This window comes from Coffea arabica, chromosome 4c (assembly GCF_036785885.1).
Source record: "Coffea arabica cultivar ET-39 chromosome 4c, Coffea Arabica ET-39 HiFi, whole genome shotgun sequence".
In the NCBI taxonomy this organism is placed as follows: Eukaryota; Viridiplantae; Streptophyta; class Magnoliopsida; order Gentianales; family Rubiaceae; genus Coffea; species Coffea arabica.
The window spans coordinates 4,772,627-4,797,365 of NC_092316.1; the positions used below are offsets into that span (position 1 = coordinate 4,772,627).

The 24,739-nt window shown below is 36.4% G+C and overlaps 1 protein-coding gene across 1 annotated transcript; it reads right to left on the reverse strand.

The window, feature by feature from the left end:
• Positions 1-225: 225 nt before the first annotated feature.
• LOC113739693 (stromal processing peptidase, chloroplastic-like) lies at positions 226-15,591 on the reverse strand. The gene is made up of 25 exons (XM_027266995.2): positions 15,113-15,591; positions 14,604-14,786; positions 13,937-14,178; positions 12,442-12,640; positions 11,329-11,376; positions 11,046-11,153; positions 10,762-10,950; positions 10,311-10,610; positions 9,639-9,740; positions 8,991-9,125; positions 8,470-8,694; positions 7,976-8,179; positions 7,506-7,676; positions 6,843-6,992; positions 5,375-5,512; positions 4,767-4,994; positions 4,473-4,625; positions 4,006-4,135; positions 3,124-3,262; positions 2,750-2,870; positions 2,583-2,663; positions 1,883-1,984; positions 1,560-1,710; positions 1,140-1,271; positions 226-648 (listed from the first exon to the last, which is right to left on the reverse strand). Exons 1-24 carry the CDS (start codon positions 15,341-15,343, stop codon positions 1,180-1,182), a joined length of 3,822 nt encoding a protein of 1,273 aa, XP_027122796.2. The 5' UTR covers positions 15,344-15,591; the 3' UTR covers positions 226-648; positions 1,140-1,179.
• Between the last annotated feature and the right edge of the window lie 9,148 nt (positions 15,592-24,739).

The window sequence follows — 24,739 nt, forward strand, 5'->3', positions numbered from 1 at the left end:
ATAGATAGGAGATTAACAAAAGGCATTACCAACGAATGGGAAAGAATACTCTATAATGCCTACAACTGTAATAAGCATCTACCATCCATCCACCCACCAATTAAGAACAATACATGACCAAGAAAGTTCCTGCAACTCCGGTCTTGAGTCCATAGAATTACCCCTTAGGCAAGCCTTTGATGATAATACTCGGGAAAAGCTTGCATAGGCAAACCTTTGTGATAATACACAAGAACAGCTTTTCCATTCATTACTAAGCCAATGTACATGCATAACTGGCGATACAAAACTGGGCTGTTTAATGGTACTACAACAATTCTGAGGCTTTGGCGGAGAGATTGTCTACAATGTACGTGGTAAAATGTTTACATCAATAAGAATTGCATTATCTATATTACCAAAAAAATGGATGGTGTATATTAATCATAAACCTAATGACATTTGAGTGCTACCATCAAAGAGAGACTCTGGGAGCCCTAAAAGATCTCGTCAGTTAACACGAGCCCAGATTTGGGTACCTGCCAATGTCATGGGTAATAATGCTGCCGCATCAATGTCCACCTCAAAGCGGTGTTCAATCATCCACATTGTAATAATTCGACAAGATCGCACAAATCCTCCAGAGAAGCAGCATGATGCCCGCGAGCTCTGGAATGGGAGGTATATAGGTGTTATGGTTTGAGAATGAAGTTTCCTAATTATTTTGTCCCGCAAGAAGCAATTTTGATCTTATATAACCTAGGATTGAGTATTCCACTAGGATACAGCCATCAAGCAGGCCTAGAACCTCAATAGGAAGGTTACCAGAAAGGACAAAAGCATGAAGAACTAATGAAGGTTGGAAAGCTGGAACCAGTGAATTCATAGCTTAATACATTTGGGAAAACAAAAAAAAAAATCTCCCACATGTTCATCTTCAGATCATACAGGCTGCACAGAGCCTCTACTTTAACAAGGAAACCCCCTTGGAGCCTAAGCAGCAGATGATTGTTAAGGTGAAAATGTTTTCTTAATCCCCTAACTTCAATTGTCCCCTTTCCAACTAGTTTTAGAATTCAAACTAACAATCATTCTCATTTTTCAATCATTAGAAACTCAAGACAAGGGAAATAAGAAAGGAAAAAGTCCAGGAAATATACCTTTGATGCAAAAACTCCAGCACGTTCAGGCTCTTGATTTTTACATTGTCGGCCTGGTCATTGTTGATGAGCCACGTCCCAAAGGAATTACAGTCTGAAGACCCTCAACTGAGTCTTCCTCTTGTAATGGATCTGCAGACAAGAATTCAATAAATGATTTGCCAGGATCAGATTATTCCACTTGCATGTAATAGACGAAAAGCTCTACATGTTATCGTTAAAAAGCAGGTAACGTCAAAAGCATAAACCAAATGCAACATTACGCACTAAACCTTTAAACGACCAAGATTAAACTCAAGAAGAAATATTTGATTGACCTAATCCTTGTGGTCTCAGACTCAAGGCACTTGCCAACTTGACTAATTCCATTTCCTGTAAGATTAGATAAAGCAACATTCATTTCGTAGATATCTATCTTACCCGAAACTCCTTCTCCAGCCTGAGTACCAGCAACTCCAATACAAGAAAACAAGGAATTCTCATCTATCTTCAATTGTTCATATGCCAGGTATATGTCTTCAATGTTGGCAGTTTCATAAAACGATGTGAGATCCTTAATACAAGTGATGTCCTGATCATAGAAAATAAAGTTAAAAGAGTAGCAAGAAACATAACATGTTGAATAACTTGCAATACTTGACATTCATGAACTTTAGCTGATCACAGGGTGATTCACTTGTACACATTTCCCCCTAATGATACCAAGACGAGGTGCAGTTAAAAAAGATCTTCTCTTGTTTTACCTTCCTGGGTACAGAAGTTGCTTGCAAGTGAGCTAACAACCCTAGCCAATAAGCATTTGATTTGATTTCAGCTTCATGTCTCATCAGCAGAGTTCGTTTTGCCTGTGAACATGACAAAGTTATAAAGTAACAGAGACAAAACATATACAAACATGGTTTTAAGAATAGAAATTTCAGGATCATTAGAGCAAAATTGTCCTCTCATTGCACGAATACTGATCAACTCATATATCACATGTGCCTAGTTTTGTTTGAACTTATGACTTAATCTATATCATTTTATTTCAAATGCTTTCTCTCGATAATTTTGACTTCCACAAGCTCATCTGTCTTTTCATGAATCAAAACAATGTTATCTACATAAATTTTGATTGATTTCAGCTAACCAGATCAGAGGCAAGGCAAGAATACAAGGATTGTGATTGCTATCAATGACCGTGGAGCCCACCTAATTCACTCCAGATATTGACACATATTTGGTCTCATTAAGATCATCCTTAAGACATCAATATAATATGTTGTCGGTATTTTGTTCCCTCCTTTAAAAACATCACAAAGCAGCCATAAATGCTACATCATATTCTTTTCCAAGCCAATGGTTTTCCGCTTATCTAATTGATGCTTGGAAACAGTTCATAGTCTAGATTTGTCAATCTATACATAAAGGGGACAAGTGTAAAAGATTGGAAAAGTAACTTACCCTATCCAACTCCCTTGGAGTAATCCTATTAGTATGCAGACCTCTTAGGACATTTTTGCAAGCATCAACAGCTTTATGAACCTGTATATTATTACGGGGAGACGGTCAAATAAACCATGGATAATAAGAGAATGATCTCATTAGCCCCGTTAAAGCCAAAAAGGTACCTTGCCAGGAGTTGATGTTACTGAGATCACATACCAACCAAGATTCAGCCGGTCAAACAGGTTCAATTCAAATGATACATCATATGTCAATCCAAGGGAATCCCTAACAGTTGTAAAAAGCCTACACAGAAACCAAACAACATTTTGTTACACTAACAAAATGATCTTCTATCATGTTCTAGGCAAGAAAAAATAAAATTGAGAACATGGATAAAGTAAAATGTGCAAATGCGATAGATAAGCTAGGGAAGGAAACATTTTCCAAGGGCTCAATAAATAAAAATGATAAACAGAGAGGTCAACAGAAGCCAATCCAATGAAATCAAATGTGCCTAGAAAAATATACTGAACCAAGAGCAATCATTGGGGATTACCTCGAATTTATGACTTCTGCCAATATGCCCATTGTAATGGCAAAAAATAGTGGGTGTCTGCGAAATCCTTGTTGCAATTCCTCTCCACTTCTCTGCGACACCATAAGTTGGTCCTCCAGTTTCAACTGCTCATTCGCACCTGGATTGCATATTCACATTTTTGTTATTTGTACATTCAAAAGAGTAACCACACTTCTAGTTTCATAAGTTCAAAAACCCAAAAAAATCATCCCTTCAGCACCAACTAAACTTCGAACTGCATTACCACGCCGTTGGCAGCGCAATAATTCAATTATAACTCGATGTGGAAGAATAACCCGATTCTACCGATTTAGAAAGGCTTTCTAATGCAGTCAAGACGAAGAGAACAACAGTTGAGTTCAAGTTTCAAACAAGCAGCTCATCACTTGGTTAAACACGTCGATGTAAATGAGGGATGTTTAGAACCCTAGGATTCTATGTGAAGCTTTTCCCATCTTCCCAAATATCTATGGTCAACTAGTACATTGTGAAGTTTTTCAGTGCTTTTCTGCCTAAGGACATTTCTCAATTGATAATGCAGAGTACTGCAATGTCTTCTTAAGCAGGATTCAAACACTTCACTCGAGTTCAACCTCTTCCTTCCACTCTCAAGACTTTCTTCTAGATCTCATTTACTCATTCTACAGGTTCTGCAAGTATTTACATGCATTCATTCTTCAAATTATAGGTATAAAATATGAAGCAACTCAATTTGGGGTAAGACCAGTCAACATCATCTTCCAGGCAGAACTTTCCTACATGGGGTGAACTCCAATGAGATGACAAAATCTATCGTTCTGGCCTCTTTCAGCAAGCAGACAAGATTTTAAGAGAAACTGCCCAGTTTAGTGAAAAAATCACCTTCACGGGTAGGAATCCCATCATCAATAGCTTCAAAAAGGTCTTGCCCCTCAAAAGTAAAACCCCAGCGATTTGGGGCAGGACCCGCAATATAAGCACATGCCCTCTCATCAGTGTCCTTGAGAAATACCTGATAAAGATGAAACAACCACCATGAAATAAAATAGACAGGAGGAAAATTTGGAAGCACAAAGTCAAGCTTCAAAATACAATCAAACTTGTCAAACCATGCACCCACAGAGCACAGATCGTAAAGTGTGTGTGGGAGCAAGCTCTACTATATTTTAACAGAAGTGCAAAATACAATTTTTTAAGTTTTTTTGGCAATTTCATTTCAATAAGGTGAATTAAGTGTTAGAATCTTGGTGTCTAGCCTGCCCAGCCAGAGTCCATCATTGAACTAACAACCAAATTCAGTAGCAAATTTGAAAAAGGCATCAATTTCAAGAAACTGTATTGATTCTCACTTGTTGATGTTGTAAATCAGCAGCTGGGGGTCTGAATGTGATAGGCCTGTAACTCTGTGCTCTCTCTAGACCTTTTGTTGCTTCAACAGTACCCAAGTAATCAAGGATACATGACTCAATTTCATCCTCTGAAAAGTCACCAACGATACTCACCTGATGACAGGAGTTCAAATCATCAAACTTGACAACATGTCTCATCAACAATAAATGATCATTGCCTACTTTATTAACAAATTTTTCACACACATTGAATGAGAAAGAAAAAATAAAATAAAATGAAATAAAATTCTGCACCTCCATGTTATCACAAACAAATTGACTCATCACTGCATCTTGTACACATTCCAATGTTAAGTTTTGCAGGGAATGAGGCGTGGGTTCAACAAAGCGTTCATCTCCATTCAGCATTGCCAACATGAGTTTGTGCGCAGTTGAACGTTCCAAGCTTTTTGGAATAGAGCGATAATATGACAAATACAACTGTCTTGCCCTATCAAACGCATCATCTAGCCAGACACTATGCTGCATATAGGTACATCATTGCAAGAATGAGAATGACTATAATACCATGTAAAAATTAAAAACATCAAGCAAGACTAACTAGCATCGGTTGACACAAACCAACAATAATCCAATAGTAAATAGGGTAGTTACTGACATATTTTTGGAAGACAAATGCTAACAAGATACTATCTAATTTATCTCCCCCATCTTTCTTTGGTTTTTCATAGTTCAGAAAGGATAAGAGAAATAGGGAAGTATCAAATGTAGAAAATAAAACAAATGTGTAACAGAAAGGAATGACAAAATTTCTTGCCGGTTTAATATCAAACTTCGCTCATCACATAGAAAGACGATTTTAATTGTTTCTAATAGACAAGAAATAAGAGGGAAGACATTACCTCAAGTACCATATGAAGTAATTGGAAAGCAGCACGCATCCCATTGTCTCTTAAGGTAAAACGAAATTCCATACAAATGAATTCTTCAGTTGACTCCAGTGAGCAATTTATAAGGTGGTTTACACAGAAAAGTTCCACCTGAAGAAGCATAAAGCATTTTAAAATGAATGATCAATAAAACCTTGTAGAGGATTAGTGGTTACACAGACACAGAAATTCAAACTGCACCACATTTTCTTAGCTATTTGGTACAATTATATCCATGGACTCCCTAAATAAATTAAGCTATAAAAGCCATAACCGTATACATTAATATATCCACAAAATACTGGATATACACAATAGAATCTTCAGTGCCAGAAATTGCTCAGATAAGCAAAGATAGGATATTGAAAAACTGTTTCTGCTCAATTATCAACGAATTAAATGATGAGTAGCACAGGTTTCATTTCAATTCCTTTATTCCAAAACCGGCTGTTCACATATAAAATATGACTTTGTACATCAACTCAAGAGCCAAGCTCTAGCTCCTACATACCTTTAGACAAACATAAACAGAATCATGAGCCTAGTTGATGTAAGACAACCAAAATTTTTTCAGCTTGACTAACTTACAACCATATGAACAACAAGCACAGTCCCACAGCAACAGCATCGAATAGCTTCCAAACATCAGCATAATGTAACCAGCAAATCGTTCAAGACAATCAAACACTACGAATATCCAATATGTTCTAGAAAAAAAGCAGAACTTAACAAATATCCTGAAGCTGGAGAAATACCAAAACCAATTTCTCATGAAAGGATCCATCAACTAGAGTACAGATTATCTGAATGATGCAGAGCAATTTCCATTAGTATAAAAGTCATCAATTAGGTTTACAACTTGCGTTCTAAATGCATTCCTTAAAGTATTGTCTCTCTACTCCTTAAAAGGAGAACCCGCACAAGAAGGGAGTCGAATGACAGTAACCAAAAGCGAAGTGCCTACATCCCAACACAACATCTAGTTTTCCTTATCTCCATAAAAACATTGATCTTGTACAAAACTTTGGCAATGTTGAAGATATGTGATCTAATATTATGCCAGATATGATTATAGTATCATGTAATAATTAGGTACATCCTTAAGTACTTAAATGTGGGAATAGATTTAGATTAGCATGATTTTAGGATCTAAATTAGGTTACGCTTGTGTATATATATCATGTATATTGTGTAGTCATAATAAGATGAAGAAAAGTATTTTCTCTCCATTTTTCTTAGTTTTCAGGCAACAAAACTTTATGCCAAAATTTACAAATAAAGACATCCTTAAGTACTTAATGTGGGAATAGCTTGAAAGAAACAAATATAAAATGCAAATTCATAATAAGGGGTTCAATTGAACCCACTAGTTTTGATGTATTTCTTGCACTAAACATGTAAAAATAAGGTAGACTTAAACCAGAAGGCGTTGCATCTTTACCTGTTCTCGTGAAAAGCTACCAACACGACCACCCTCACTCAGAGTTCGAACCCCCACTATGACAGCTCCCTTCTTCTCCAAATGTTCAGCAGCTCGTCCACCACCAACTATAAGCCTCATGACGCCACACTTTGCTTCACTTTTTGATATCTGTGCAAAATACAATAGAAGTATCAACAAGATGCCAATTTCAAGATCCACAGGCAAAGAAACTGCAAAACTTGAACGCTTTCTAGAAAACATCAAAGCTTCACATTTTCATCAAAATGCAAAAATGACAAACCTAGATGAAAGGAAAAGGAAGGACAAGGGCAAAGCAAGAATCATCACCAGCTGCAATTGACTTCTTAATGCTAGAAGTTCTTGTTATAAAAGGTTAATGAATAACACTCCTCAAGAAGAAGTAAAATGGCTAGTACAAAAACTAACACAAAAAGAGACGCTAAAATCAGAAAAGAAAAAATGAATACCAACAGGTATCCCCAACTTCATTTTGTCAATGAATCAAATGTTATTTGTGACAGAGAAGCAATTTCAAAAACCTTCAAATTCTGCAGCAGGATAAAAACAAGTTAAGATGCATCCATCTTGTTTCAATTCTATGATATGAAAAACATATTAACTCTAACTCTGTGGCATCTTGGCATGAATGTGAAGCTTTACCTTGTAATTCACAGGAATTCCATTGGAAAGTCTCCGCTGCATGATTCCTGTTTCTGCATCATAGACTTTAGTCTGATTTACATCTGGTCCAACAGAAAGAAATGAAGGCCTACGCAGCAACATCAATTCTTGCAGCTGTTTTGTTGTTATTAATTCTTTTGGCACCTCAAGCTGCATGGGTAGACATATCAAATCCAAGTCAAAGGAAAGTAACTTCATGGGGCAGAAATGCCCTATTCTTCTTTAGACTTAGCAGTGCTCATTGGTGAGGTTGCCAGACGCAGAAGTTGTAACCAAAATTTCAGCCAGCAGTCTATACTCGATAATTTGAATAGAAAAATGATCCTTAAGGATGAAGGAGAAAAGTGCTTTTGATCCAGGCCCTTTCCATGTAGTTCTATATTACTCTAAAGACAGAATCTCAAAACCATCGATAAAGGCAAATGAGAAAAGTTGTACAGAAGGGGTACCTCTGGCTCAGCCTCTACGGGTTCCTTTAAACCTGCTTCAATAGCAGCAGTTATCTCTGTTGGGGTTATCTTGAAGTCAGTTTCACCCAGTCCATCCATGTGTACCTTCATTGGAACACAAGCAACAATTGCTGCAGGAAGGGGTGCAGAAGGTTTTCCAAAATCCGATATGAATTCCAACACTTTTGCACCAACAGCATTAACCTGCAAGTAGACTGTCTTAGCAAAATATTCGGTTCTCTATAATGAGCTAACAGGATATACTGGGATCTCAAAGATCCTAATATTTGCAGCATTTTTATGACAAATTTTTGTACTCCAATGAAATCTTATCGATCATAAAAATTTCAAGACAGTAAACCATTCCAAAATAAGCCCCATATAAATTGATTGATAAGAGGATAAATATGAGGTGCATCTATATCCTCCAAATAATAAAATTTAGCAGACAAAATTTGCGCCATCGGGTAAAATCATTCAACTTTGAGATTTACCTCCTCAAGAGTAATGGTTCCAGCAACAGCAACCAAACTCTCATGTCCTTGTCTTTGATCCATCACTCTATGGCCTAGAGCATCACTCTCCATGATGAAATCCAGATTATCCACAGATGAAACGTTGTCAATCATAGCAGCCAACTGCTCACTATCTTTCAGCAGTGCATCCAAATAACGGGCCAATTCACCTTTTGTTACACCAAATTTTTTAAGTCTACGGACCTGAATGATGCACAATGTGATATAACAAATATGAAAAATTCAGAAAGGTAAAACAATATACATCATGAATAAAGGATGTTACTGTTAAAAGTCATGTGTTTCGTTTAAGATGAAAACACATTGAAGACATAAGTTCTGCTCCCCAGATAAACTATGATAATAGTGCTGAACTATAGCACTTAGACCAATGATGTGTGTATGTCCCTAATAAATTCAACAACACCTACTGGAGAGAAAACAGATGAAGAAAATTGTTGTGAATGCTGAAGAAATTTAGGGTGGGAATAGCAAACAACCTCCTGAACAGCAACTTTAATTGCACTCCGCCAGTTTTTAGGTTCAGCAGTCACTGTAAGTGTGGTCACTGTGCAACCTTCCCTTCCAGAATCACTATGATCCAACTCAACCGAAGTAAATGGTGGATTTGAACTCTGAAACGACTCAAAGGTTAGCTAGGAAGAATATTATACAATCAAATAACCGAAGCTGTAAAACATGAACAGAAAAAGGAAAAAGATACAGAAGACACTGAAAATAATTGAAAAGAGATGGATTATGAGAGTCAATCATCATAAAAAAGGTTGTGTTTCATGGAAATTCACATAACACAAACAGAAGGCACTCAAAGAATGCCTGAGCTGGTGATGATCTATTACTACAAACAGTTAATTCGTAACCTAATGAAATACCTATCTTTGCTTACCAAAAAGTCGCTCAATTACATAATACTATAATAGCCTAATTAAGAAGACCTACAAGTCATCTCTTTAGGTTTCTTAGTTTCCCACTGGATGTGAATATTTTGACTTTAAGTTAATATTAAAAAGACAAAAACCAAAGATAAGTGCCTCATAAAACAGATGGAACAACAAATAATGTCCAATAAGTTGCCAGGTGGACTAATTTAATAAATGAGATACAAGAGTTTGGATAAGTCACCACACCTTGTATCTGGTATTAATACGAAAATGCAGAGCAGAGAGAAATATCCTCTTCATCAGCACATTACGCAAATCACCAAAACTCTGAACCTTGTTCACAGGGATCTGCCACAAAATAACATTAGGAGAAAATTGATACAGAAGAAGGATAGCACAAGGTCTCAATAAACAAAAGAATGTGATCAATTCAAGCTAGAAATGCTATCAGTTTAGATGAATGAATACAGCCAGTTAGCCACATAAACCAAAGTATAGGATTCGGACACCAAAAAAAGGCATTCAACTTGCAACAAAGAAGAAAAGCAGTGACCAGTCCATGAGCCGGAAGATACAACTAAACGTAAATGCATTTGAAAACAGTTGAAGAAACTGGTTCTGGAAATGCTAAGCACAATTGAACGGTACTACATTTTAGCTGAGTAAGCCTGGTCATATCAGTAATCCTGAAGAGTAAACCTCAGCAATGGATTCATCTTCAAGACTCCTCAATCAACTTTACCAAGTAATTCACACTTAGACCCAAAACAGACCCCACATTTTCAACTTCTCATTCCTAAGCTATATCAACTGTAACTCTTCACTCAAAGTACTCTTCATATTGGGATCATGAATATTTGGGCAAACAACTTAGTGTAGAAAAAGCGTAAGAAATAACTAATGTGAGCTGCTTTTCACCTTGCAAAACATATTAATTGAGAAATTCTGAAGCAACTCATGCTGAAATATCTGTGGTGGCTTCAAAGCATCATTGCTCCCAGGAAGTGACCAGTTATGCTGGACAGGAGGACGAACTGCATGCCTTTCCCTTCTAAAGATCTTTGATTGCTCCACAGAACCAGATGACTTGTCATGAGCTAGACTACCAGCCAACCCAACAGTTAGCTTAGGCACTAATAAACTAGCCATTGCACCAAAAGTACTTGGTGTAGGAGGAACAACTGTTTCACTTTCCACACCAGTCTGACCAAAAACACTCTGCACAAATTTGCATGAGTTGATGTATCATCAAAATGGCCAAAGGGAAAGCAAGAAGAATGACGTTTGAAGCATACAAGAAACTGCTACCAATATCCCCATGTCAAGACAAAAAGGAAAAGAGTTTCTGTACAACTGAAATGGGACATACTTCGATATGCTGAACTGTCTTTGGAATGTTATCAATATCCCCCACAACGTATAAGGTGGCATTTGCAGGAAAGTACCAACGTTCATGGAACTTCCTAATCTTATCAGCATCCCATTTCTTAATCTGCTCTTCCAATCCAATTGGGAATCTTTTACTTAGCTTGTTCTCAGAGTGCAAATATTGTAACAACTGTGTCAAAAAGAAAAGATGGAAAACCTTACAATAGGCCATTACAGTAGGAAGCAAATGCAATGTGGCATGCCTGTATATAAAATTGCAATTACCTGACAATCAACGCGATATTCTATGGTGTTCATCATTTGTAGTTCTGATAAAATTGCCCGTCTTTCTTTTTCAACTCGAGAAGCCAGAAACTTTGGGTGAAAAGCAATCTACATTGATTAAAAATTTCATTAGATTCAATACTTTCTTAACCACAATCAACTAGAAAAAAGGATATATACATGTAATCATACTTACTACTTTGAAATAAAAAATTGAAGGAAATTTCAGTAAAACATTTGTTTTAAAAATAGGCCTGCAAGAATTAGAATGTGAAATGTGTACCTCATTAAGGGCATCAAGAACAACTGGAAGTAGTTCATCATCAGAATCCTATAAAACATGATCCACTTAATTGTCAAAACATGCAAAACATTTTAGGCATACTACATTTTAGGCATACTCATAGAAAGCAGAGACAGAACATTGAATTTGACATGCTCACATGTGGAATTTAAAAAGCATATAAATGTGCCAGAAAAATCACATTGAAAGTTGGTCCATACTTCTAGTGTAGCTCATTAATACTGGGACACAAACTGACTTCAGTGTCGGATAGACCCTGTTCACAAAATAACTACCATTCGTACCATCATTAACAAAATAAGCTCTCTCATTCCAAGCTTCTTATATTCTATGAGACTTTAATTTTCAGCTCTGTCCATTTTCTCCTCTGAGGGGAGAGAAAGGAACATTGAAAAGATGGAAAACTAGAATTAGCAAACAGTTGTCCAATGAGGTAAGGTGAAAAAGTTGATATCCAGCGCTGTGTATGCAGTGTGTGTGTGTGATTTCCAGCTTAAAAATGAGATAGTTAGGATACCAACAACAAGGGGCTGGCCGCACAATTGCTATTGTTTATGCGTACAGACAGAGATATAGTCAAGGAAATACTAGGATTAATATCAAGATGGCTAAGGAATAATTACCAACACCAGGTTACACAAGCTGCAAATAAAGTTCTATAACTCCATACAAGGTCATTTATATTCAAACAATAATAAAGCACTGTTTTCATTCAAGGAAATTCTTGGAATATCAACACTATTAAGGAACTATTGCCCAACCTTAAGTTAATTAAGCTGTAAATAAAGTTTTATAACACCACACAAGTTCACATAAATTCAAACCAGAGAACAGCACTGTCTTCATTAGAAAATCCAAGTGTACTACTACTACTTCTTGAAGGCATTAAGACTTGTAAAGTTAAGTCCTAAATCTAGAAGGCCAATGAAATTTTCCCCATTCGCCACAGGAAGCCCTTTCCAAGCTCCCACCACTGGAGGTCCAGGGCTAATCAGGCCTCCAGATGTCTGTCCTGCTCCCCCCCCCCCCTCTCTTCCCAAAAAAAGAAAAAATGAAAAGAATCTAATTGTGTTTTATTAGCTTTTTACAAACCTTAGTTCTGGTTGGCGAATGGATATGAAACACAGTGTGATGGAAATCAGTATATGCGTTGGATCTTGCCCCTGTTCCAAGAAGTTTCTCTCTCTTCTTACTTCCAAGGAATGCAACATGTTCAATCATGTGCGCAATACCTTGCTCATCCTCTTCCTCATCAATTGAACCAACATGAACTTCCATGTGTGCCTCAAACCTTAAAGCTCAAGGAGTGTATATCAGTATGACTTACAAAATACATGAAAGAAATAGGGGATAAAGCGACAAGATTTGCTGCTATGAAACTACACTTGTTCTCAAATATATGTGTGTGTGCGTGTAGGGGTGCGTGCGTGCGTGTGTATATGTTGGCTGGAATGGGAATTCTATTTTGATGGGCTTTCCAAAGCCCAGACAAGTTGGACACCATAAAGCATTGCCTTTTTAATTTAACAGCTATTGCTTGTCTACAGTTATAACAGCTCATCCATGAAAACAGATGCTAGTGAAAGGAAATTACATAGTTAATCTACGAAGTCATCCAATGTGTGTGTGTGTGTGTGTGTGTAGGGATTGTAGCTTTCATCACCACCAAATTTGCATGTTTAGGTTGAAATGCAATATCTATGCTGTCAAAGGTACTGTAACTATGCATCTTGACAAGAAAATCATCTGAAACGTTTATCATATTACCTTATTCACTTTTGATAAAATTTTACGTGTATTGGTTTGTCCTATATTATGTCCTACTGCTTGTTTTCCATACATCATCAAACATAAATCGTAAACTGTACACAGATATATAATTTAGAATATACAGACAAGCTAAACAAAACATAACATGCATATCAACATAGATATATGATCAAGCTCATTGAATGTGATGATTAGTTAGCTTTTACATAGAATATATCACATGCAAATAGTACATTCTTGAATCAAAGTAAGATGTTTAACCAAAAAAGTAACGCATTTTCTCTTAGCAAAGACAAAACTTGAGGAACACAAACGTATCCATAGTGCATCATAACAGAAAAATGCACCCCCCCCTCCAGACCCAAAAAGAATTTCAATGGTGAAATTAAAAGAAGAAAAAGAAGAAAGGTAGAACTCTAGAGTTAGGCAGGGCCAACATCTGTTGGATTTCTTTCTCTTATGTCTTGCTAGGCAAGAAAAAGAATGTAGGAATTCCAAGATAATAGGGTGTCGACTGGGAAGTTTTTCAAATAGGTTCTCCCTAGCTTCTGAACACAAACCTTCCAGTGACAATCCTTGCCACACCCCCGTACATAAGGATTTCTACCTAAGGGAAACAACAAGAACCTCACTCTTAGACACTTCACCTTTAGAGAAGATGAGTGAGATTAACCACCAAACTTCTGAAGAGCAATTCTTGTTAATGTGACAATGACGCCACTCTTGTATGACTAAATATACAATCTGCTCTCTTGATAACACTGAATTACTTTTGTGCATCATTAAATTATCATACACCATTCCAGAAAAGAAGTACCTGCTTGGAGGAACCTTGTTTGGTAAAATGAGGTATCGGAGACCATTCCTTAATTGTCCTCTGTGAAGTTTTGGGTGAGATGGTAGTTCTGAGCTCAAAAAACGCTCAAACTCTGATCTTTCAAGTTCAGGATCATATAAATCAAGACCCTGTTTCTCTAGAACACCATCTGGCCACGTTGTGCTTGCAGCATGCGGCTCTTCTGGACCAAGAGTTGCACGTGGAACATTTAGTTGTTTCACCTAAAATTGGACTTTCCAGTGTTAACCATACTACGTTCAAAATCAAAATTTTAATTGCTGCAGTTTATTTATTGTGCATACGAGCTAATAAACCAACAAGATTCCTAACACATGAACAACATTATATGAGAACAAAGCAATTAAATCAAATTGACTGTCGGATACTGGTAACCAAACAAAAGCATACTTCTGTCTGCATCATATAAGCTATGTGGAAACATGACCAACTGTTATCAATCAAGTGTCAACACAAAATTAGGAGTTAGTAAATAATCCTTTCTAATAACACTTAAACGACAAAAAGCACACAGAAAGTATGATTATCATCATTCCATCGCATAAACGATCAAATATCATAAGGGTGACGTGCAATTAAACAGTAAGAAACTGAAAAACGCTGAAAAATGCCGTGAACTAATCCATACCTTGCCTGCAAGGGAATTATCAACGTTCTGCTTCAAGATATGAGATGCAGATTTATCAAAGAACGCTCCAGTTCTGAATCTATGACCACCAACCCTTTTCTGATGTGGATAATGGAAGCAAGAAATACATTTACTCCCATCCAATAAGGTCGTTGGGGAACAAGGAAATCTTTTGAATGCATTCTACCATTCAAAAAAGGGATTTAGCTAACAACTTATTCACTGTTCAGCAAAAAATACAAATCAACTGCAAAGACAATAAAACTTGCACAAGCTAATCATCTCACTGTAGCAAACAAGCAAGAACAACAAGAGAATTAGTTCCCCACCTTGCTTCCACCCTTAAGCTATAATTGCCAGCTATAATTAATCTTTAAAAAAAAACTTTACAGCAATTCTTCCCGCTAAAACCCTTTTCTTTTTCTTTCAGATTACTCAATCAAATTCATAAAAACAGATTAAAATGCAGGAACAATTAAGCGAAAAAGAAGAAAGAAATAATCAAACACCTTGGGGGAGATAAGGTGGGTGCGACTCCAGCGATGTTTATCCGAACGGGAGGTGATGGTGGCCTTCTTCCGGTGAGCCCAATTCTGATTATGAGCTGGGAATAATAAAGAACTTGGAGATGATGCTAATGATGATGAAGGGTTGTGGTCAGTGGTGTTAACTGACTTGATAATTGGGACTGGAGCAAATAATACAGGTTTTGCATTGAATATAGCTGAATTAGTCTGCATAATTACAATTAGTTTTGTTGCTCAAATATTAGGGTTTATGGAAGGGAGACGAAATTGTTGAAGATTGAAGCAGGGAGAAGAAGAAGAAGACGACAGAACAATTGTTTTTGTTTTGTTTTGTTTTCTCCTTTTTCTGGGTTTTGGTTTAATTTAACGGTAATACAAAATATGGGGGAGGGGCAAGTGGTGGCGGTTTAGCCAATTGGCGCAGATTTTTTCTTTTCTGGATATTTCTGCCCTAATATGAAATATCTCAGCATGGTACTTACTACTACTTACTTTTTAGCCAAAAATAAAATAAAGGATAAAAAAGCCAAAAAGGAATTATTCACAATAAAAATTTTCCACTTTCAACCTCATATGTTTTCTGGATTCCCATCTTCTATAGTTAACCTTTATTCAGAATACAATTAACTTGAATTCTTGTCATGCTCTCGAGAGCCAGCTAATTGAACTGAAAAGGAAATTAGACCAATTGATCCAAATAAAAAAGAAAGAAAAAAAAAATTCTTGGGTGCTATTTTTTATTTTCGTGTGCAGTTTACTATTAGAAGTTGAGTGGAATTCCAAGAAGAATTTTGATTAACAAACTGTGGACTTCCAAGAAGATTATTTGAGATAATTTTTTAAAAAATACTGCAATACTTTCTCAATGTGACGTAGCATGTACAATAAAAAAATATATTTACGATAAAAACAAATACAGCAAGTTATTTGCCAAGTTTTTGTGTGTTTCAAGTTTTTTAACAATTTTAACTACAGTAATCTCAAAAAAATTTTCAAAATTTTTAAATTATACATTTCAAAATATCTAAAAATTTATATATTTCAAAAATTTTTTCTACAATAAGTTACAGTAAAATTTTAAACAAATACCCAAAAAACTCACTTGAATTTTTGCAAATAATCTACTACCATCCAAACAAACTTGGGCGCGAGTGTGTGTTTGTTTGTTTTGCAGCTCCCCAGCTTTTGGCCAGAGATGAAGCTGATGCTGCTGGCTGGGACTGGGAGTCCAAGGTCAATGTTTGGTTTGGACCTATTCAAATTCCAAGCAAAGATGTTCCTTTGTGCAAACGAAATTGATTCCAACTCCACAACCAAACTTTCTAGGATTTTTCCCTTTCATAACATATTATATATTGTAAGTGGTTTCAAAGTAAAAAGAATTATTAGGGGATTAATTAGTGGGAGTGAAAACAGGAAGTGCTATACGAGATAAGGCTCTTGATAAAAAGCATATGTAACATCCAAAAAAAGTGCTGAAGTATGTCACTCCATTGTCCAGTTGCTCTCAATTAACATCATCATCGTATACTTGGAAAAAAAAATGAAGAAAACATGATTTATGAGGCATAAAATTCTATGCCAGAATTTATGTCGACTAATTTTCAACCATTAATTCCTGTTGCCATGCTTTGTCAGTAATCTACGATACTTCCAGTCTGTTAAACCAGCACATTAAAACAAACTTGATTTAGAAAAAAAGAAGAAGAAGAAGAATAAACAAAAGCAAGAACTACCAAACAAGATTATCCGAAATTCTGAGTAACTAGTAGTATTTACATAGCTAAAGCACTAGCAAAACCTAGCTAGTAAAACCCTGAACAGAAAACGAATAGTAACTAAAAATCCTATACTGTGCATGACCTGCCTTATTATCCCAGAGGACCAAGACAAGGAGCCTCTGAAACTACCGCCGTCATATGACATATATATATATATATATATATATATATATATATATAGCATGACGACCAGAAAAAAGGAAAAAAAAAAACACCCATGAAATATGAATCCTCAACAGTGATGACTGCTGATGATGGGTTGGCCGAGTCTTGATCTTGAATGTTGTCTAGCGAATATCTTCTGATCACGTACGTTCACGGCATGGCCTCTCATGATCTCGGGCTGCAGCCACTCTAACCCATCCTTCTCTGATTCTTGAATAATCTTCTTCACTTGACTATGAACCACTGGATAACGATGATCATGGTTTTCGTGATTGATAGCAGTATTCCCCTCTTCCCTCTTATTGCTGCTCATGATGATCCTCTCTAAGCAAGGCACTTGAAAAAGAGAAATACAGTTTAGGGGTCCGGGGAAGCCAAGGATTGGGGGCGGTTTGGTTTGTTTATATGAGGAGAGTCGTAGGTGAAGAGGGGAACATGATTCTTATCCCTTTCTTTGGATTGTTTCAGTTTGAGACGACAGGGACGACTTTTGTGGACCTCTTTATATGTAATCAGCCACTTGATGAACTGCGTCACTGAGCAGGTGAAAACTTGTACATGTCACTAAAAAGTGTTTCTTTTTTTTTTTTGGGTATATTTTGGTGTATTATTTCTTTAATTTCTTCCCTTTTTTTACCCATGATTGAAAGGCAACAATAAGGAAAACCTTTTTTTTTTTGGTAAGGCTCTTTTAAAGGTAAATACTAGTTAGTGCAAGATATTGCCTTTTGCTTAACAGAAAGGGATCAGGTGCGGGGTATCAGCTCTTCTGATAGGAAGGAATTATTCCTGAAACCATGATGATGACAGTCACCGGATTCGATTTCTACATAATGTGTGCGTTCTATAGCTATGATTGAACGTATGATGCATAATATTTGGCTACAAGCTTAAGTACCCAATTATATATTCAGTTACGGTCCTTCTATCGGCTCAGTTGAACCCTTTAAAATATATTAGAAAGAATAGGTATAGAATAAATTATTATCGACTGTCGAAAATATATATATATAGACTTGTAATTGTTATTTTAGCTACTACTATTTACTATGGGGGTTAAAACCAATTTTTTTTAAGAAAAGCCTTTCATTTAGATTCTAGAATCAAAAAATGAGCTTTTTTTTTTTTTTAAGTAGTGAAGGGGAATTTAATAAGCGGGAAAGAGGATTAAAAAAAAAAAAAAAAGGAGTTTCCAACACAAATTTCCATCTTAAGTTGGACACGAAACTTCCAATTGTTCATACTTGGCTTCAAAAGGTGTAGTGTGAACTATACAAAAAATCTTCAAAAATTGTTTGATATCTATGGCCTTAATGATAATTGATTTCCTAATAGAATTTTCACAGTTCTTTACCTAATGCTCTTTCCGCGAAGCACTCTGGGAATTTCGCATTCATGTTCATAGTCAAAATAAATCCGAGTAATTTGGGCATCTTCAAGATATTTCTTGGATGCCGTCGCCGCTAAACCGAATTGAAAAGGAGTTATCTTTTGTCAACCAAAGAAAAGTAGGCTTTTCCGTGTGGTCGCAGTTGATTATAATATCTCTTCTTAACCTATTTAGGGCCCGTTTATCTATAAATACTTTTGTTAATAAAATTTGTAGTCAAAGTATTTATCAAATGCTTAATCATATCGTTTGTTTTTCCTATTTGATACTGTGTAATTTTAAATTTCTAAAACATATTTATCTCTTCATTTAGTTTAAAATTTATAACAAAATTGTTAAATTAATTTTGCATTTTTTAAACATAAAAGTTGCTCTAAAAATACCCATTTTAAAATTATGCCAAAAGTGCTTTAACAATTCGTTCCTAAATTTAAAAAATGATGGTCACCAAACATATTATGAGTGCGTATATCCTCCAAAATTACTTTTTTAGCAAAATCACCTTAATGCCAAACAGACCTTAATCTCAAAAAGAATAATTATCATAGGACGGTGAGACCTAGTACGTGTCTGTGTGGAGTGTGAACTCATCGACTATTTTCAAGTCCAAAAAAACAAAAGAAGAAGAACATTTATTCCCCTAAAGAACGGGTAAAAAAATAATAAGTAATACTAGTGGTTTTGACTGTTCTTGACATTTTGACTGTTTAGACCTTTCTCAGTGCCTACCTAAATCATTATTTGAATAGTCAGCTATCCTTCTAGATTTCTTCGGCTGGCCGTTTCATTTTTTCTTTAATTAAAGATTGTGTTTACTGCCTCCTTAATTTCACGGCGAGTAAAATTTTTACTCTCCAAATCTCTAGTTTACCGGCGACTAATATGTTCCATCAATAGTTCAAAATCGAGATCAGTTAACGAGATATCAAGTCAACGGTTAATTTCCTTATATTTCTTCTGTTATGTTATCTAGAAATATTTTCCAAATCTTGTTCCCATTACATTTGTACAATTGTGTTTATTCTCAGTCACGGGGGAGGTAAGCCCATGAAGCACTCCTTAGTTCCTGCGTATCAGTGGGATACAATAAAAATTTCATATTTTTCACCCCTTAATTTGTTATCCCTTCCAAATATAGATCCGATCAGAGCTGCGATAAGTTTACCAAAAAAAAGCATTTTTAAACACTAAGGGTGGTTTAGATAAAACTAAAATCTGAAATCTGAAATTTGATTCCATTAAATTATTGAATTATTAAGTATTAAATCTAGTACATTTGAGTGTATATCACATTCACTGATAAGTAAATAGGTTATCACTTAATTTTGAGAGCAAATTTTGTCTCAAAAATTCACTGTCATCTAATTAATTCAGATGTTCAATTTTGTTATTATTAAACTGTTTGAATATGTTAAGATCTGAATCCATTAAATTTAAGTGCTGAATTGGGCTATTAAACAAGGCCTAAAATACTTCTAGAGTGCTTGATTGTTAATTTTTCATCATTTAAATAACTAATATAAAAGTATTTTTGTTAAAAGCAGTTGTATCAAAAACATTTTTTTTAATACGGTATCGCAGCCCCGAACAATTGCATGTACATGATGCGATAAAAAAAGCCTTCTTAGTGCTTTTCTTTTGTTTGGAAAAAAAAAAAAAAAAAGTGCCTTTCTTTGAACTTACCTTGGTACTCACCAGGCCTTTGACCCCAGTCAACCCAACACCTTGTCAACCGATCGTCAACGCTGGGCTGAAATGATTGGGCTTATATCGATTTATCAATCCCAGAATTTCTCAGATATTGTAAGGTCAGCCAGTGACCTGTCAATCATTTGAGTCTCAGCCATGGGGGTTCAGTTTGTCCACGAAGATGGGTTTACGTGAGCCCATGATTGCGAAGATGACGGGCTAAGTCCCGGTTTCAAACTACAAAGCAAGACAAGATACTAGTTTTCAGGCCCATCAACGACTGTCGGAGTCAACTCAAAGAGTTCACTTTCTATTTCATTTATTATTTTTTTTTGACGAGACAAAAAGCATTTTACATTGTCATTTTTTGTAAATTAATTTTGTATACATTAGCAAACATGAATGCATGCTATATTGCAAAAAAATAAAGTTCGAGTTCAAATTGGGATATGCCTACTAATGTATACATCATCGGTGTGTATAAAATATGCCATTTTTAAAAATTACAGCGATCAATAAAAATTTATTATGATTTTTTTCGACGAGTCCACCTACAAGGATTGTGACTTTAAAAATACGATATAACTATAATGATGAAAACAAACCTAGAATCTTCTCGATATCATATCAGGAGGTCAAGTCATTTCTTAGTTTGTTTCTATTTTTGTCGTTTAAGTAGAATTTTCTTTTTTTGTACTGTACAACCCATACCTAATCGACTACATTATTTACTTTATAAATTTTGATAAGTGAATTTAAAATCTTTAGGCCACTTTATTCATGGAGTGGGGGCAACTGTGCCTTTCGTGCTGAATTGACAAATCAAAACGGGAAAAGTGGTTTCCTCTTCCTCTTTAGAGAAAGATAAAATAAAGGGCAAATTATCTGATTGGCCCTTTAACTCTTTGTCCAGGTAAAATTAAGCCCCTCAACTATTTTTTGATGACTTTAAGCCCTTGAACCTGTAAAAGTGGAAAATCGTGGCCCTTTTACCCAATTTCTCCGGTTTTGCAACCGGAGGACCAATTCACACGCATGCAAGTGTGCTTCTTCAAAGGGCATTTTTGTCCGCCTGTTCTAATGGCGTGCGATGGGGGCGCGCGATGGGTTCAGTCGAGCGAAATGGCGGCGGGCTGCTCGCGCGAAGGGAGAGGGGGCTCGCGACTGTGGCTTTGGGAGTGAGCGGCGGCGGCACAGAGGCTGGGGCGCGGCCGGCTGGGGTTGCTGGTGAGATGGCGGCGCGCGACTGGTCAGCGGCAGAGGAGCAGCAGCAGATGCAGGGGGTTCGTGGGAGCAGCAGATCTGGTGGCGGAAGAGTTTAGCTGGGGCAGAGGTGGCGTCTGGAGTGATGTCGAGCTGGTGGTGGGGAGAGCGAAGCGCGAGATCGATTTGGAGCTGGCGGCGAGCACGGGCGGCGGCACAGAGCAAAACAGAGGCAGCGGGAAGAAGAAAGAAGAAAGAAAAGAAGAAGAAGAAGGAGGAAGGAGTTGTGCCCTTTTTGTTTAGAACAGGCGGACAAAAATGCCCTTTGAAGAAGCACACTTGCATGCGTGTGAATTGGTCCTCCGGTTGCAAAATCGGAGAAATTGGATAAAAGGGCCACGATTTTCCACTTTTACAGGTTCAAGGGTTTAAAGTCATCAAAAAATAGTTGAGGAGCTTAATTTTACCTGGACAAAGAGTTAAAGGGCCAATCAGATAATTTGCCCTAAAATAAATGAAAGCTCCCGCACCCTGGACGATGGCAAGAGAATGAAAGAAAGAACAAGAAAAATCTAGAGATGTGTGGACGTGGACTGATATCCTCCACGAAAGAATATGCTAGCAAGTGATGAAGGGAATAGATACCCCACAAAGACAAAATGAAAAGGAAAAGTCAGAAAACATACAATGCATGATTGGCCATCTATTCCGTGGATGCTGAACAACTTGCTCAGAGGTAGCGGTCCACATTTTAGATCATCATCCTTTCCAACCCTTTATTCTTGTCAGCGTCGGATATGATTCTAGATTCCAGTGGGCAATAATCAATTTTCTCCTGTCATCCTCCAACTTTGCGTACAAATTAGAAATTACTGCCTTACATGATGTCGTTTCAGGTTTCTATATATATATACACACACACATCGATATCCATTCAAGCACGCTTCTTAACCACTAAGCCTCGCTTAGTGACCACCAAGTGGAACTTAAATTCCTTTTTGCATTGCTAGATGAGGGTTTAAATTTTACTTGTAAGGAAAAAAAATTTAAAAGTGATGTCAGAGCACCCTTTTAGTCTAGTAAAATTTGTGTACTTGCTAGTTCTCAATACAAGTCTCTTCAGACTTTTATTCATCTCTAATATAGAATAGAATACTGTTATACAATAGTTATCATCGAAAAAAAAAAAAAAAAAAGAAGCACACTTACTTCTTCTTGTAAGCGTTGCAGCATACAAACTGTGCAACAATCAGAGATGTGCATGAATGTACCTTACTGCGTGTGGAATGTGTGGTTTTTGGACTTTTCTTTGAATGTCGTCGGCACGCAATTATCCAAATCCAAAAGCTGACTGTTTCTTAATTCTTATCTTCCTGTCCTGTGCTGAAATGCATCTCATATCACTTCCAACTATACTAAATTACCTGATGAGTTCGCTTGATTCTTGAAGTTCTCTTGTTAGGAGACAAATACATTCACAGTGTTGAATATAGCGGGACAAACACAAGCAAAATAGCACTTGGGATTCTCGGTGACATGTTTTCTATGCCAACCCAATGCCACCAATAGTGTTGCGCCAAGTGTCTTGTTATTATTTAAACTTGCGTTAAACCAAGCCAAGTTGAATTATTAAAAGTTGAATTATTATTTACACTTTAATTTTTTAATAATTCAACTTGGCTTGGTTTAACGCAAGTTTAAATAATAACATGACATTTGGCGCAACACTATTGGTGGCATTAGATTGGCATAGAAAACATGTCACTGAGGATCCCAAGTGTCAAAATAGTTAGTTAAACTAGTTAGTTTAACACAAGCCAAACTAGTTTAAACTAACTAGCTTTTAAACTAACTAACTAGTTTAGCTCGTGTTAAACTAACTAGTTAAACTAACTATTGTGCTTGTGTCTGTCTCGCTTTATTCAACAGTGTATTGACAACAGAGTCACTAGTTATTATACGGTCAATTGGGCTGAGAAGAATGCATTAATTATCTCATTAGGAAGGGGAATCCATCAAAATTTAAGACACTTAGAATGCGTTTGATAAAACTGAAGTCTGAGAATTGAAATCCGAATCCATTAAGTTATTGAATTGTTAAGTATTAAATCACATTTGAATGCGTATCATATTCAGTAATAAGTGAACAGTTTATCACTTAATTTTAAGAGTAAGTTTTGCCTAGAAAATTCAACGTCACTTAATTAATTCAGATGTTCAATTTTCAGTTATCAAACAACAGTCTGAATATTTTAAGATTTGAATTCCTTAAACTTAAGTGCTAAATTGAATTATCAAACCGCGCTGCTTTAATTAGGCGTTTTGTGTGTACCAAATGCATGGCAAGTGCCCTCACCCATGGCGTTTGCGTTCGAAAGTTACCGCAGTTTGACAATAATAGTTCTAAACTCATTCGAGTGCAGGAAACGATCCAAAGGTGGGTTCATGTTAAAATGAGCCACCCCTCCAATAAAAATCTCTTAAAAGTGTCAATGGTAAATCTGGAAAAGTACGACTGTCATTTTTTTTTTCTTCTATACACATTCTTCGTTATTAATAAGTGATTAATTTGGGAGCTGACCTGGACGAATTTAACTGGAACCCGCTTCTTAGCCACATCCTCCTGTCACCAGAATGATTTAAGCCCAAATTCAACTAATATTCACACGGTGGTGATTGATTGTCAACAAAAGACTATAATACAATATAATATGCTGCCTGCTGCCATCCCTCTCCCCATATACAGTGACGGGTAACCACTACTGATGCAACGCCAGAAACCCGTGTCCCACAACGTCCACTAGAAGGCGACGAATCAAAAGTTGCGTTGCATCAAACCAATTTCTCGGTGAGAGTAATTTACAAGTTTATCCATGAGCAACAAATTTAGCACATTGCTGCTGAACCAGTCTCGAGGTCTAATTAACTCGTGCGAGTTGAAACCGGAAACCGTGTTTAAACCACTGGAAAACCGAGTTGAATTTGGGTCGCCACTGAGTTTGAACTTTGAACCACCAGCCGGAAAATTAAAATTAAAAAAAAAAAAAAAACAGAAACCGAGTGCGTTAGCACAATCATTCCTCGGTCGAGTCAGAGTCCAAGTCACATGTACCCAATTTTTATTTTTTATTTATTTATTAGTGTACTACGCATGCCACACTCACGTATACGTTATGTTCGCCCTTCAATTTATTCCACGCAATATTTAAGTAAAATGACTCATTTTTCATAATCATGTGTTCCCCAATATAATCCACGAAAATGTCATCGACCTCCTACTATATGACTACTATTTTCTGTTTTGTCATCCCTCCTTCCTTTTTTTTTTGTTTACCTAAATAAATGAATTAAGCGCTTTTGAGCTTTTCACAAGTTGGTGCA